This window comes from Sinocyclocheilus rhinocerous, unplaced genomic scaffold, assembly GCF_001515625.1.
Source record: "Sinocyclocheilus rhinocerous isolate Xijiao unplaced genomic scaffold, SAMN03320098_v1.1 scaffold1938, whole genome shotgun sequence".
Taxonomy (NCBI): domain Eukaryota; kingdom Metazoa; phylum Chordata; class Actinopteri; order Cypriniformes; family Cyprinidae; genus Sinocyclocheilus; species Sinocyclocheilus rhinocerous.
Window position 1 is genome coordinate 57,021 of NW_015629065.1, and position 15,132 is coordinate 72,152.

The 15,132-nt window shown below is 38.4% G+C and overlaps 1 protein-coding gene across 1 annotated transcript in view; it reads right to left on the reverse strand.

The window, feature by feature from the left end:
* hydin (HYDIN axonemal central pair apparatus protein) overlaps positions 1 to 15,132 on the reverse strand; it is a 73,099-nt gene that overhangs the window by 20,002 nt on the left and 37,965 nt on the right. The window contains 19 exon segments of the mRNA XM_016550460.1: positions 553 to 917; positions 1,004 to 1,166; positions 1,285 to 1,367; positions 1,518 to 1,647; positions 2,000 to 2,239; positions 3,082 to 3,231; positions 3,696 to 3,887; positions 4,336 to 4,457; positions 4,688 to 4,824; positions 4,897 to 5,030; positions 5,166 to 5,299; positions 7,159 to 7,333; positions 7,428 to 7,568; positions 7,666 to 7,875; positions 8,303 to 8,474; positions 9,524 to 9,646; positions 12,225 to 12,538; positions 12,794 to 12,937; positions 14,574 to 14,717. Of these exon segments, the coding sequence (XP_016405946.1) occupies positions 553 to 917; positions 1,004 to 1,166; positions 1,285 to 1,367; positions 1,518 to 1,647; positions 2,000 to 2,239; positions 3,082 to 3,231; positions 3,696 to 3,887; positions 4,336 to 4,457; positions 4,688 to 4,824; positions 4,897 to 5,030; positions 5,166 to 5,299; positions 7,159 to 7,333; positions 7,428 to 7,568; positions 7,666 to 7,875; positions 8,303 to 8,474; positions 9,524 to 9,646; positions 12,225 to 12,538; positions 12,794 to 12,937; positions 14,574 to 14,717 (3,273 nt within the window).

Sequence of the window (15,132 nt, forward strand, 5' to 3'; positions counted from 1 at the left end):
CTTATATAGACAGGTGTGTGGCTTTCCTAATCAAGTCCAATCAGTATAATCAAACACAGCTGGACTCAAATGAAGGTGTAGAACCATCTCAAGGATGATCAGAACAAATGGACAGCACCTGAGTTAAATATATGAGTGTCACAGCAAAGGGTCTGAATACTTAAGACCATGTGATATTTCAGTTTTTCTTTTTTAATAAATCTGCAAAAATGTCAACAATTCTGTGTTTTTCTGTCAATATGGGGTGCTATGTGTACATTAATGAGGAAAAAAAATTAACTTAAATGATTTTAGCAAATGGCTGCAATATAACAAAGAGTGAAAAATTTAAGGGGGTCTGAATACTTTCCGTACCCACTGTATATATATATAATTGAGAAGAAACATTGGATTTTTGCTTAAAAACAAGTAAAATGCTGTTTCTTAAGTAAATATATAGTTTTAATGATGTTTAGATTAGTTTTACTGTACAACAAGAACTAAATACTATTCAGTCAAAATGTTTTCTTCTGATATGTAAGTGACTAAGTGAAAAGAGATTTTGTGTGTTACCAGTGAAGCAGTGCGACCGGAGCTGTTATTCTTCTGTGAATGCCCTGTGATGTTTGTTTTATTTCGGGTTGAGGCAGATGACAGGGGGACTTTAGGATCACTGGTCAGGCTGCCTTCAGCTGTGTGTTTGGCAACTGCCTCAACACTAAGAACACCAGCACCCTGACCAACAGTGGCCATCATATCTGCTGCTGCCTCATCCACTTCCTTCTGAGCATGCACCACAGCAACCTTGGCACATTGTTCCCTTGCCCTCAGGGCTGCAGAGCTGTTCCCTGATGCCACAGCTTCCTGCACCACCTCATCTACACTGAGACACGCTGCCCCATAGTGCTTAGCCAGAGTAATTGCTGTCCTTGTTTTACCTGCACATATAGATGCTTACATTTGCATCAGAGCGAACTTTCCAGCAGGACAAATAGCATACATGGGTAAATCTATAAAATCTTACCTGACAGAGGGGCACCATGAACAACAATGGCAATGCCCCGGCGATTTAGGGCAGCCTTGCCTTCTGGTGAAAGATCAATGCCCATATGACGAGCAACAACTCTAGACACAGGGTCGTATTCCAGATCCCCCACTGCAGTGCCAGCACTGATGTTGTCTTTAGCCTGGCCTGTGAGGAGAAGAAATATGTACTCTCTTTTATGTGTAATAATGTACTGAATTATAATTCCAATCTCATAAAGAATGCAAATGCATTTAAATTACTGTTGCCCTAGGCTGAACCATACCTTTACCACTGAGTGCTTCACCCTCAGATAGTGCAGCTGTCTCCCCCTTGTCTTCACCTTCAAGACCCTCCACGGAATCTTAAAAATAGGTCAGAACTATAAGATTCACTTAAAATTCTGCCAAAAGGCAAAACCTGTGATCATGTGCCAAGTCAGACGTGTTTTAGTCTTATAAACAATTCTGCATCGATCATAAATTAAAACCATCTCTGTTGCTGTATACGGTACCCTGCTTGGTTTCCTGCGAGCTCTGCTCTTTGTAGAAGTCCAACAGTTCTGGGGGCAGAGTCTCGCCAGGAGCACGGGGAGGTAGAAGTAACACATTTTGGGCATCGTATCCTTTTAACATTCGCAAGATCTGAGAAGCAGAACAAAAAGACACATTGTTAGAGGATGAATATACAGTGGGAATGACAGTGTCCAGCACTTACACTGAACCAAACACATATTTGAAGGTCATTGTTGAGAAATAAGATTCACTGGGAGAACTGAAAATATATACAGTACACAGTAATTGAGGCAAATGCTGAAGGTAAAGCTCAGATAATTTGGTCTGAAATAATCTGAGAAATGTTAGTTAATATTAGGAATTTTCATACTGACAGTATGTGATCTCATTACTATCTAAGAGAAAATAAAATAGATATTAAAGAAATCTTTTAAAAAATCTAACAAAACAAGAAAAACTATTTTGAACCTATTAAGCTCACCTCTTCCTCTTCTAGGTACTGCTTGTCGAAGTCCAGAGAGTAAAACTCTATAGGGACGGGGCAAGGGTTGCGGACAACCACCTCAGCTACCTTCCCTTCCCAGTAGGGCAGGATGGACCCAAAATCTTGTTCTAAGGAGGAAAACTCCAGCTGAGGCTCTTCTCCCTGACCTTGGGCCAGCAGCAGGATCTTCTGAGTGCTCTGAGCCACTGTTATCACTAGTCTCTGAATGTACGCCCTCTGAAGAACACATATCAGAAGGAAAACAACCAGGCCTTTTGAATAAAGATACACAGCTGGCTGCAGATCAACTGCAGGCGAAACAATATAGAGGAATTATTTATAGCTCAATCATGTTACTCTGACTCCCAATAGAACTACACTGTCCTCATTCTACTTTGCGGAATCAAATTCAGAATGGTACTGATTTGTGTAAGTATTTTATTTATAGAAAATATAAAGTGTATATAGATTTACTAAAATATAGCTAGATTTAATCTTGAACTTAGACATCAGAAAGTCCCATTCATAATTATTGCACTACCATTCAACAGTTTGGGATTGGTAAGAAGTCTCTTATTCTCACCGAGTCTGAATTTATTTGATCAAAAATAATACCAATAAATACTGAAATACTGATACATTTTAAAATAACTGTTTGCTAATTTAAAATATATGTAATATTGAATATTTGTACTGTATGTAAATTATTCCTTGAGATGGCTAAGCTGGTTTTTTAGCAGCCATTAGTCCAGTCTTCAGTGTCTAATGAAACTTCAGAAATCATTCTAATATGCTGATTTGATGCTCAAGAAACATTTCTTATTATTATCAATATTAAAAACAGTTGTGTTGCTTAATATTTAGAGGAAAAACTTTTTTCAGGATTCTTTGATGAACAGAACATTTCAAAAGATCAACATTTATTTGAAATCTTTTGTAACATTATAAATGTTTTCACTAATTTTAATCAATTATTGCTGAATAAAAGTATTAATTTCTTTGAAAAAAAAGTTTTGATCTGTAGTGTATATGTAAAACTAGTAATTGTGTAACCGTAGCTAGTGTCTGTGTTTCTTTACCCCCTCTGCTGGGCTGAATTTGACCTGCACGTTGGTTCTGTCACCAGGATAGAGTGTGCCATCTGAGGGCAATAACTCAAAGACAACTGGAGGAGGCCGCTGTTTCAGCTGAGCCTGTCTTCTGAGGTACAGTGGGATGTGCTTGTCAATCTGATCACACAGCCAAAGAGACAACATCTGGGATAAATTCCCATTCAATTCAATCACAACAAAACTAGATATGTTATCAGAGGAAAACCCAAAACAGGAGCGCTGAAGTAAACCTCATACCACAGTCTGATCTAAAAAAAAAACTGATTAGCAGCAACAAACACGCCACAAAGATGAATGAATCTCAACACTGTGACCAACACCCATTAATATCAAGCAGATATATATAATTAATTACTAAACTAAATCAGCTTATTAATGATGGAAATGAGTCTCAAAGTCAACATGAAATCAAATTAACTCTATTTACTTTCTTAATACATGATCCTAATCTTACAGCGAATGATTCATCAGTTATTCCAAAAACAAAAATGACTCTGGCTCTTTGTTTGTATTAGGGATATGCCGGTATCAAATTTTCATGTTGTGATTAATTGCTAATGCGTTCTGTACAAGGCTTGTACCTTCTTTGGTCGTTCCTCCTGTCTGATGCTCCACTCACAGGGCACTGGCCCATCATTGTGCAGCTGGACTGTGATCACCTGACACAGGCCGCACTGGATGGTGTCGAACTGCAGTGTGTCTGTTGACACTGTGAGAGATGGCATTGTGACCTCCGCGCATAAACGCACCTGTACTTGGGGCCCCTTAGTCACCTGTCAATCACACAGAAGTAAATGACTTAGCAACACATTAATAAATCAAGTAGCAATAAGCTATAATGTAGAGCACAAATAGCAGTGGGAGCCTTCCAGAAGATATATACTGTACAAACATTGCAAATTAGGTATTATTAATTCTGTAATAATTCATTGACAAAATGCTGCAATTTAGAATTTTTCTGATTTAATACTTTTTTATTGCAAATTATATAATCAACATTATGAGTTGAATTTTAAGATGTCACAATTTTGCTTACATTTGTTAAAATACCTAGAAAATGTGCAGAATCTTATTAAGTACAAGTCTGTATGAGATTTGTGAATGTGTGAATGTTTATGATGATGGATGTTTGCAGTCTCAAAAGGCACAAAAAGTCAATATTTCATCTTCATCCAGCATTTCTTTGCTTGTCTCAGATATTTAATGTCGTTTTCACCAAACCTGTATGGGCATAACTGCATCGATCTTTCCCAGATTGGCCCCACAGGCATCAAACTTCAACTCAAACGTCTCTGTCTCGCAGAAGGGCAAATTCTGCACCCTGTCCAATTCTGTACTAAACCCTGAGCAGAATAAAAATGAATATTAATGCAGTGAATAAAGCTACGCAGAATGAAATTTCAAATGATTCATTCTGGAATAACAACACTAAGAGAAGAAGCTCAACTTTACATCAAACCACAAGCGTCGATAACAATCTAAACACATCACAGAGACTGACACTGATTTAAACAAGATCTGTTGCTGAAATCGATGTTTTAAATCTACTGACCATTCTGTGGAAAGGACCAACCTGTGCCTGCCAGTGAGCTCCTGTCAGCTCTGAAAGATACAGCAACTGGACAAGTGTTGGTTATTTTGACAATGTGGGTCACGATGCTGCCATTGTTGACATAGCCAAAGTCCAGTGTGTACTCAGGCAAGCTTAACCTAAAGAGAAGGTCCATCAGACACGTGCTTTGATTGCTTGTAAAAATGAGGTTTCTACATGAATGGACTTACTTGCACAGCTTCTTGAGCCAGTTGTTAGTGGACCCAGATCCTCTTTGATCTGCGTGTTGGTGTTGTTTCTGTACAGCCATGGCATTTTCCTTTACAAGGAGTCGTTCTAACTCCATCTGCAGCAGGGCATCATACTACGGCATACATATATATTATAGTACACACAAAAATGTATATACAAAGCTGCAATAATGGCTATTCTCATTGGAGTTTGATGGATTACATCAAGCTAGGAAGACATAACATGCAATTATCACAGACAGACTCACAGTAGGAATGTAGTCTTCTTCTGGTGGCATCTCGTCCTTTACTGTGACCAGCCTGCTCAACACCCCCTCCCTTGAGTTTTCATTTTCCACCGAGTCTTTTGCCTCCTTTAGCAAAGAACCATATATCTCCTCATCTAGCCAGGAAACAGAAACATTGCATAGTCTCTTCTGATAAGCCTTATTCAGAAAAGATTTTGTTTGAGATTTGAGTACAACAGCCATGTATTTTAGTTCAAATCATAATTTTCTATTTAATCTGAGTCTACTCACTGCTTGCAATTACTGATTCAACAATCTCTTTTTATAGGCCTTGTAGTCGAAGTATTGACCTTATAATGCAAAAATATCTCTTGAGCAACAAAGCCTACAATTTCTTCGCTCTTTACTACAAACTGCCTGTGTTAGTAAAGCAAAGAATCCGATCAATAGGTAATCAGAAAGTAACACAGTATTCCTCTCCTTAGTAATAGTTGCACTATTTGCTCTATAACCACAAGACCTCAGTTCCCACTGAGAGCAAAACTGCTTGTTTCTGAGATAAATAGCACTCCTTCAGGCTGGCTGCAGATCAGAGAGGAAAATGGATTTGAACAGCTCTAGCGCAGAGTGTGAGCTAGTTCAAGGTCAAGACCATTACGTCTGTCTGCAATCTGGCACGGTGCAACTGTGTTTGATTAAAGGTTAGGTGAGCCAGGACGAAGGACTGGACTCCATTCAAGAGTATTTGATGAGAGTGAAAGTTGGATCATATTCAGGGATTTAAAACATCCTGTCTGAAATTTTCAATGTGTTCAACAATTTTGTGAAGAGCTATTGGCCTCAGAATGGCTAATTCATTTATAAGGTTCGATTAATTAGATCATATGAAGATGTATTGTGTTTGACTTGGCCAATCACTTAATGGCTATACTTTTTTGTAAGTCTAAACTCTTACTTAAAATTCCTTTTTTTTAAAGTTATGTCTTTGGGGCTTTTATGGCTTTATTGTTGGTAGGACAGTGGAGATACGACAGGAAAGCATAGGGCAGAGAGAGGGGGAGCAGGATCGGCAAAGGACCACGAGTTGGGAATCAAACTCAGGTTGCCGGAGGCGCATTTTCGCTACATGTCGGTGTACTAACTAACTACAAGGCTAATAGTGCCGACCTTAAAATTCCTTTTGATCTTGAGAGTTGGGATCAACCAAGTGAAAATGACAAGTCCAAAAAGCACAGCACAGAAATGAGGAGTCTTGAGACGGGCTCCGGTAAAAACAGATATCAGAATGTTTTAGAAATAGCCAAACAACTAAATGAAAGTTACTTTAAAAAAAAATACATATTCATACATATTCATTTACTACCGTAAATACATGCTTATGATGCTTGCCCCGCCTAGTTACTTCTGATTGGTCCACTGCTTTGAAAATGGAAAATGATTAACTGTGCTGCATGTCAAAAGTTGAACTTCTTAAAAACACATCTTAATACTTGATGCTCAGGTGCAAGACGCTAAAAAAAGGCTGTGAGACAAGGTGCAAAGACGTCTGTCTAGCAAATTTTTACACCCAAAAATAATTAAAAAGCAGTGCAAGTGCAAACAAAAACACATTTTGTGTGAACATTCCCCAAGAGCACACCTGTCCTCAACAAGCCGTGCAATTTGAGGTATAAATAATGATTATCAAAAAGTTTAATTCGTGTTCAGATCTCTACATACACTACCAAAAGTTTGGAGTTGGTAAATTTGCTTCAGTAAGACAGTAATATTGTGAACTATTATTACTATTCAAAATAATAAATTACTATTTTCTATTTTAATATTTTTAAAATGCAATTTTTTTCCTGTGATGGCAAAACTAAAGTTTCAGCAGCCATTACTTCAGTCATCAGTGTCAAATGATACTTCAGAAATCATTCTAATATGCTGATTTGCTGCTCAATAATCACTTCTCATTATTAAAACATGTTAAAAACAGTTGTGCTGGTTGTGAAAACTGTGGACAGAAACTTACACAGGTCTCTAGGCAGGTCCAGACATAGTCGAGGGAAAATACCCTCTCCTCTTACAGTAATGTTCTCGGCCTCATAGAAGGCCACTTGCAACTGAAAGGTCTTGTGAAAGACTTCTGGGATCCCTGGGAGGTAATATACACTGAGCCTGATTTCTGCATACGGCTCTAGGTGACCCTTCAAAAGAAACACAACCATGACACTTGATGCCACAAATTTGATACGCAATGGATGAAGTCATCAGTGTATTAAAACATGAAGAACATCTCACCTTGCTGGGGACGATGAGAGGCTGACCAGGCAATGGTTGCTCTGCAAAGAGTCCTTGTTCTCCAGTTAGAGTAGAGAAATCAAAGCCAACTTTCCCTGTGTTTTTCAGAGTGATCTCTGCTTCCGCCACATGGTCAAACAACTGTAATTATAGGAAACAAAACAGAACGAAATTTTCCATTTATACACATCACTGCTGAAATGATCCTATTGCTATTATGGTGAAAGTGTGTAGTTACCTGTAAACCATAGTCAATGACGTTTGTGTCCAGCATATATGAAACAAAGGAAGCCTGACCCTTGAGTGTGATCTCATAGGTGGGCCCTCCTTCCACCTCACACAATGCCAACACATGCGTGCTGATGTCAGCGTGGCCAAGAAACGAGAAGGTCACCAGCTTGGTGTCACCTGGCTGTAGTTCCCCATACAGTGATGAGATATCAAACACCTACGAAATAGATGAGTATAATCGTATTGCATGAAAAAGAGGCAATTCAAACTGTACAATACATCATATGGTTTCGAGAATATTGCTCCATGCGAAAGCTGAAAAATTCTGCCTCCTCAGGCATCATCTGGATGTAAAAAGGCAACAAGGCATATCTGAATCCATTCACTGTGCCACATCCTGTCTACTGAGTTACCTTCTTTTGACCAATTTCTGAAGGCAGCGTAGGTGTATCCTGTGATATCCCACTATACCCTGTGCATTTGATTTTGTTGTAGATCATTAAACTATTAAGATGTCTCAGAAATCTGTCCTGAATAAGTTTTGGGAGATGCCTTTGTGCACAAACACTGCCTGCAAAGTCATGCCTAAGCTTTCAGAAACAGCCTATGTCAACATAAAGAGACAGACGCAAGGTTATACCAACCTCTTTCACACCCACACTCGGATGCCCATTGGCTGTGAGACTGATAGGTTTGCTTCCCAGCTCTGTGCTCAATGGCCTTTGTGTCGAGTAGTTCCTATTCTGCTCCTGTCCGTTGGAGCTTCCGTGATGCAATTCATCCTCTTCCAATTGAGGTATGATTATGTCAGCCTCCCTGCAAAAACATAAACAATGAAACATTATTAGGGGTTCCAGATCTCCATCTCTCTTACATCACATTTTCGTTCCGCCTAAAGGGTCAGACGGAAACCAAATTGGGTCTGTCAAGATGGCCATTAATTACAGAAAGCATTGAATAATTGAACGGATGTAATTTATCAGAAGAAATGTTCACATGGGAAGTCTCAGACTTTTAAAGAAAGGGAAAAGAATATAATAAGAACCACACTCACTCAGAATAAGCTTTGATGGAATCAGTGTCATAATATTTCACTTTCGGCAAAAAAAAGCAAATCAAATATCTTGTAAAAACTATTCAGACGGAAAGTTGTATTGAAGGTGGGCAGGTTGTAACAATGGGTGTTATTATAAATGGAGTCAGCAGGGGGCAGTGTTAATCAAAAAATCTATCTTTCTTGTCTTTTTTTCCTCCATAAGCCAGGAGGTGATTACTTAGTACAGATAATGAATAAGCGCCACAGGACCCCTGGAAATTGAAAACACCAGCCATATCTAGAAAAAAATAGTATTCCTCTAAAATCCATCTGAAAATGTGCGTTGGCTTTTGTGCTTGAATGCTGTTTGTTTTAATATGTGTGTGTGAACAAGTAGCTCCAACCAACATCTCTGTGAACCAGGCTGAGAGCTCGGAACAAATGACAGTGTAGAGAGTGTTTTATATGCTAGGGAAGTCTGGTGCAGGTGTTCTCAAAGTCTCTCAAGAGACATGTGCTGCCAGACACACTCGCTACACTCAACAAATGCACAGATAACGCCTCACATTTACTTGCCCTCTTCGATGAGTGCATACGTGATGGGTGCTCTTGAGTACTCAAATGATTCTGTAGGAGGCTACGCTCCGTACTCTCATTATCAACTTGGAGAACCAGTGAGGAGGTGAGGTAATACTCATAAAGGTCTGCTAACATGATGAGATTCGGGTAAACATCCCACTTTATATGTATCCTCATCATTCCTGCTTATTATCGGAGAAGCTTCAGGGAGTTGTCAGCCTCTAGTCTCACACAGAAGCTGTTCTCAGACCTGTTTGTGTCCGTCTTGCCGTCAGCTTCTTTCTGCTCTAACAGCTCCCACTGCGCCTCCCCGCTCTCCTTTCTTTTCCCCCCAGCGTCTCCGTCAGTCCCTTGACTCGTCTCATCAAAAAACCTACCAGAAAAGAAGGAAAAAGTAATCAGTCTCATATCAGCCACAGACACCACAAAAAAAAAACTGTCCATCAGCAAGAAATCCGCTATGTGTCGGGAGCCCAAATGGATCAACGAAGTGGTGCAATAATACCGGCTTCGCTCTTGGTTTTAATTACTGATAGGCTTTTAATAAGCAGGCTGGACAATGCATGCTGAAACCCTTGTGATATTGATAGGAAAGGTCATAGTCTTATTGGATCATGCAGGAGGTGGGAAGCGAATAACAGTGCAGAAAGTGATTAATCTTCACTGGCTTGCACTGTAGCCCCACGGAGGCTTATCGATTAATCCGACGCAGGACATGGCAGCCACTAAACAACTATTTAAAACTATAAAAACTCAACCCAAAGTTATCAACAGCCGAGATTTAAAATAAAGCTTTGTGCAAGCAATTTTTATTTTTTAAACAGGAAACCATAAGCATGTGTGTAAAGTTGAGAGGGTGTTGGATATTGTTGCCTTTGAGACAAGAAAAAAAGATGCACATGACTGCAATAATTAAATGGATTTAATTAAAACATCCTGTCAAATATAACAAAAAATACAATGGGAAAAATTAAAACCACAAGATTTAAACAATTCACTAACAATGTCTTGACGTTGTCTCCGATTGCATTATTTGATTATTTCAAATAATGCAATCAGAATCAGCAATGTCAAGGATTGTCCCGCTTAAACAGTGTGAGCTGAATCTGAACAGTGAATGAACACCAGTAAACTGAATTAATTCATTCTAACGCAGCCTATATTTAAGATTAGTCAGATATTTACACAACATGAACATAATACTACAACTGCATCTGTACAAAATTATGTAAATACACAAGTGAAACTGAATGAAATTGAGTGAAATTGATCTACTATTTGCTAGTCGTTTTGGCAAGTTGGTGGATAATTTTTTTATGAATTTTCACGAGTTCGCCTGCCCCTCCAGTCCTGATGGTTAATGGTAAACAAACTTGGCTTGCTGTCCTTAATGGAGGCTCGAAACCCCCCATTGTGGTACAATCTAGAGGGAGAAAAACAAATAGAGGAGGAGATGGGGAGGTGGAGGGCTGCCAGAAGAATTGACGCTGAAACGGAGCAATGAGAGCTGCTTACATAGGCTCATAATGATGATTGACAGGACTGAATGATTAGGCTCCTTCCGAACCTATGTTTGGAACTTAATTTCGTGTGATCTGCTTACACCCCACAGACATTTAGGTTTAGGGGTGGACCTTCACAATAACAAGGAACTTTTCTAAAAGTCATACATTACCATATGAATCACATTGTACAAATTCATATGAAATCATCACCTGGTTAAATACGTTTTCTTATGACACTGGATTGGATCATTTTGAATATACTATTCGCAAAAACGCACTAAAAAGCAAAAACGGTTTTAACATGTTTGTGTTAAATGTTGATACTTGCTTAAATTATTATATAATAATGTTTGAATAATTGGTTTCATTTTGCACTTAAAATAAAATGTTATTTTCACTGATTAAAATTAGATGCCATTTTAGAGTAAAATAAACTAAAATGATTTAATATGACATGAAATATGAACTAAATCTTCATAAAAAGAAATATGATTATATAAATGCAGTAAAAATATTTATTAAATTAGTTAAATTTTTATTGCTTGATATTTAATTATTTACATTTTAATATAAAGTGAACACTGGTTGTAATCTAAACACTTACTCTGTTTCTATAATTGCTCCACTACATGGCACTGAATGCTCTATTTGAGAACACAAGATCAAATGTTTGACTATTATTGTAAGGTGCTGCATTTGAACACCACAGAGACTGTAAATGCTGATGATCCATTATTTAATCACATGCTTCTCCACTACTCACTTCCATCAGCAAAGTGTGAGCTGTCATACATCATCACCCGTTTATTCAGTTATAGTAAGTTACTGCATTTCCTCACAGGGCTTGGAAGGCTTGACTGGACATCTGTCCGTATTTAACAGCTGAGTGCTGAATTAAAGCATTGATTGCTTAATCTTTTGGGACTTTTTTGGGAGTCGTTTAATTCCCCCCAATTTATTTATTTATTTTTTGTTGTTGTTGTTTGTCAACAGAAAATCAATACTCCTTGAACATTTCTCTCAAAAAGTCCCTTATGCAGCTTTTGAATTGCTAAATATCAGCGTTAAGTCCATACGCTCGGTCCCCTTTCCTGCGACAGGCTATATTAAAAATGCACTGGCTTGGAATTAAAGCACAGCACAGCCAAGTTTACTCTGCATAGAGGTGTCCCTGTGCTTCTAACCATTTTAGTTTATGCTTGAAGGACTACAAACTAGATCACTTTGCATTCAGACAAAATTTTGAAAAATGTCCCAGTGATTTTATGTCCATACAATGAAAGTCACTGGGTTCTGATTGTATGGACAAAATATTCTTCAAAATATCTTGTTTTGTGTTCCTCAGAAGAAAATAAGTCAGGAAGGTGTGAATATTGAGACATATTTTCAATTCTGGGTGAACTATCCCTTTAGGGTTTATATTAGAATTTGAACTTCAAATCCTACCCTATATGGCAATGCTGTCGATCTACAAGGAAGGCCCATCGGTAGGAAATAGAGAGTGGGCTGCAGTTGGTCATGGTGAGCTTGCGGCGGGACTTTGTGTTGTTGAGAATGCAGCCAAAGTCCAATGTGGTGCTTGAGAACACGAGATTAGGGAAGTGGACCTCACCCCTCAGCACTACCCTGTCCTGCTGAGGGTGGCTGTGGTAGCAGAACTCCAGCACATCCTCAACCATACGGGTGACACGGTCCTGTCGATACATGGGGTTGAAACGCACCCATAGCTCTTTTTGAGCTCCGACAGCCAGCACCAGACTCTAGAAAAAGACAAGAACTAGACTCAGCCTGAAAGACCAAAAATTCAAATGCTCAGGTCAAGGTAATGGAAAGCATTGAAATCTTACCTGCACATTTGTATGCAAAGATGTGCAACAATAGGATAAAATAAAAATATTTATTTATATAAGATTATTTATTTAGCTTTTTGCTTTTTGGAAGAAAAAATTAATGGCCCCCATTAATTACACTGCCATTACTGGTATATAAACAGCAACTAAACTCCACCTGTTTACCTTTGAGGTTGTATACAGTTCATCCCCGTCATAATCACACAATCCAAAAGGCTCACGCAGGGTCAGTTCCATGGAGAGGTTTAAGGAGGACAAGCTCTTCAGTACCAGCCTCTGATACAATGGAAGCAGAGACACATCTGGAGCCTGTGAGTTAGACAAATATATTGGAAAAACAACATATAAAGCAAAACCAATAAAACACAATATACTACGGGATTAGTGTGTGTGTGTATGTACACATTTACTAAGTACTGTATAATCTTTCATAGGGACTGAAAATGTGTCTCAGTTCAAGACTGAGAATTTCTGAAACTACAGTGGTAGGTGTGGAGGAAGTAATATTGAGAGCAGCCATTATTAATGCTATTAGACATAATATCATTTTCAAGCACAACTACCAGTTATTTGTGCAATTTTACTGTCGATACTTAAAAGGCAAATTTCACTCTCCCCTACTCTCTTGGTTTCCCTCTTCCTCCACTTTCCTCTCATCTCTCTCTCTCCATTCCCTACTCGCTCTCTTTAATTGCTTTATTCCTCCAAGCTCTACTAAGGGAGCATTCAGTAAATCTAGCAGCACGGGCTGTCAAAACATGGACGAATGGGACAGAATCAGATAAAAAGAATGCCACTGAAATAAATTTGCATTTTTAGTTCTAAGATGCAGACTTGCAAGGCGCCTAAAAGCAGCTGTCAGAAGATATAAGAAGTGTATGAAAATATGTATGGCTGCAGCAAAAAACGGAAAGAACAGGAATCTGACAAGGGGGATGGTGTTGTGTGTGAAAATGTGTGTGTGTGTGTGTGTGTGTGTTGAAAGAGAGATAATAAAAGTGAAATTATGCAGACAGAAAATCATTTTCATTATAATGATGGTTCCCCCTGAGCTCACCGTGCTTATTCTACAGCTTTTTTTAAAAACAGAAGAGGACCTGAGATGCCAATGCTGAGCTGTGGGCTGGGGTTAAAATGAATTTGCCACCTCAGCTCACTTACAATCATTTTGCCAATGAGAAGTACATTTGGACGGCTCATTTGAATGAGTCCACATAACAACTGCATGGTCTTTACTGTCAATATTAGGGGCAGCCATCTATTTTCAATTCCAATAGACCATGACATTAGCCTATGCCTCAATCTTGTCTTTATGCAGTCAAGTGACTTACAAATTAATCGAAATTGGCTGACTGGATGAACAGACGATAGATATCTCTTCTATACCATTCATAAATTACGCTTAATTCCTGTACAAGGGAGCAGTTAATTGCCTCTATCTAACCACACACTGCAAACTATCTTTCCAGCAGTAAGGAAAGCATCTCGTACTTCTTAAAAAGTGAAAGGACATTTGATAAAGGGTACATGTACAGCCACTGTGCTGCGGCACAGATAATGGACCTGACATTTAACATACACAAGCAATACAATATTGATAAAATGAGTAATTAAAGGGACACTTCACCCAAAACTGAAAAATCTGTCATCATTTATTAACTCTCATGTCATTCCAAACGTGTATGACTTTCTTTCTTCTGCAGAAAACAAAAGACGATATTTTGAAGAATGTTTGAAATGGTTTTGGTGACCACTGACTTCCATTGTATGGGAAAAAAACACATTTCTCAGAATATCTTCTGTGTCTAAAAAATAAAATAAAATTTTTTTATAATTAAAAAATAATCGAAAAACAACTAAATATATCTACAGTTAAAACATAAATAAATACATTTAAGTTCTAAACTATAATAACACTTGATGGTAGAGAGAGCTTTTTGCAAACCTTTTCCACATAGAAATTGATTTGTTGTGAGGAGATGTCTACTGCTGGGGAGACAAATTGGCATGTGACGTCTGCAGACATGATGCACTCTCTCACATACTGACGCCCGACAACAGCATAGCATACCAGTTTCTCTGTAACCACCTGCAATTCATAAACACACACATTTAAAAACACATCATATGTATACACAAAAGAGATCCTTTTCATATTCTCAATTTATGAATGGATGTGAATCATCTTTGAAAGTATCATTTTTAAAGTGCCCCTATTATGGGTAATGAAAGGTTCATATTTTGGTTTTGGGAGTCCCCCACAACAGGTTGACATGCATGCAAGGTCAAAAAACACTTTCATTGTCTTATAATATGCATTTATTTTTACGTTACTTGCTCAACTTCGCTCAACGATTCATTTTTCCAAACCCCTCATTTGCGTGACGCTAGTCTGCGGTGATTGGTCCGATTGGTCTCATTTTAATGTCATCATGCCTGTAATGCCTGATAAAGCAGCGTTTGTGAGCGCAGTGCTGCTTTGTGTACAGCGTTACCGGGGAAAC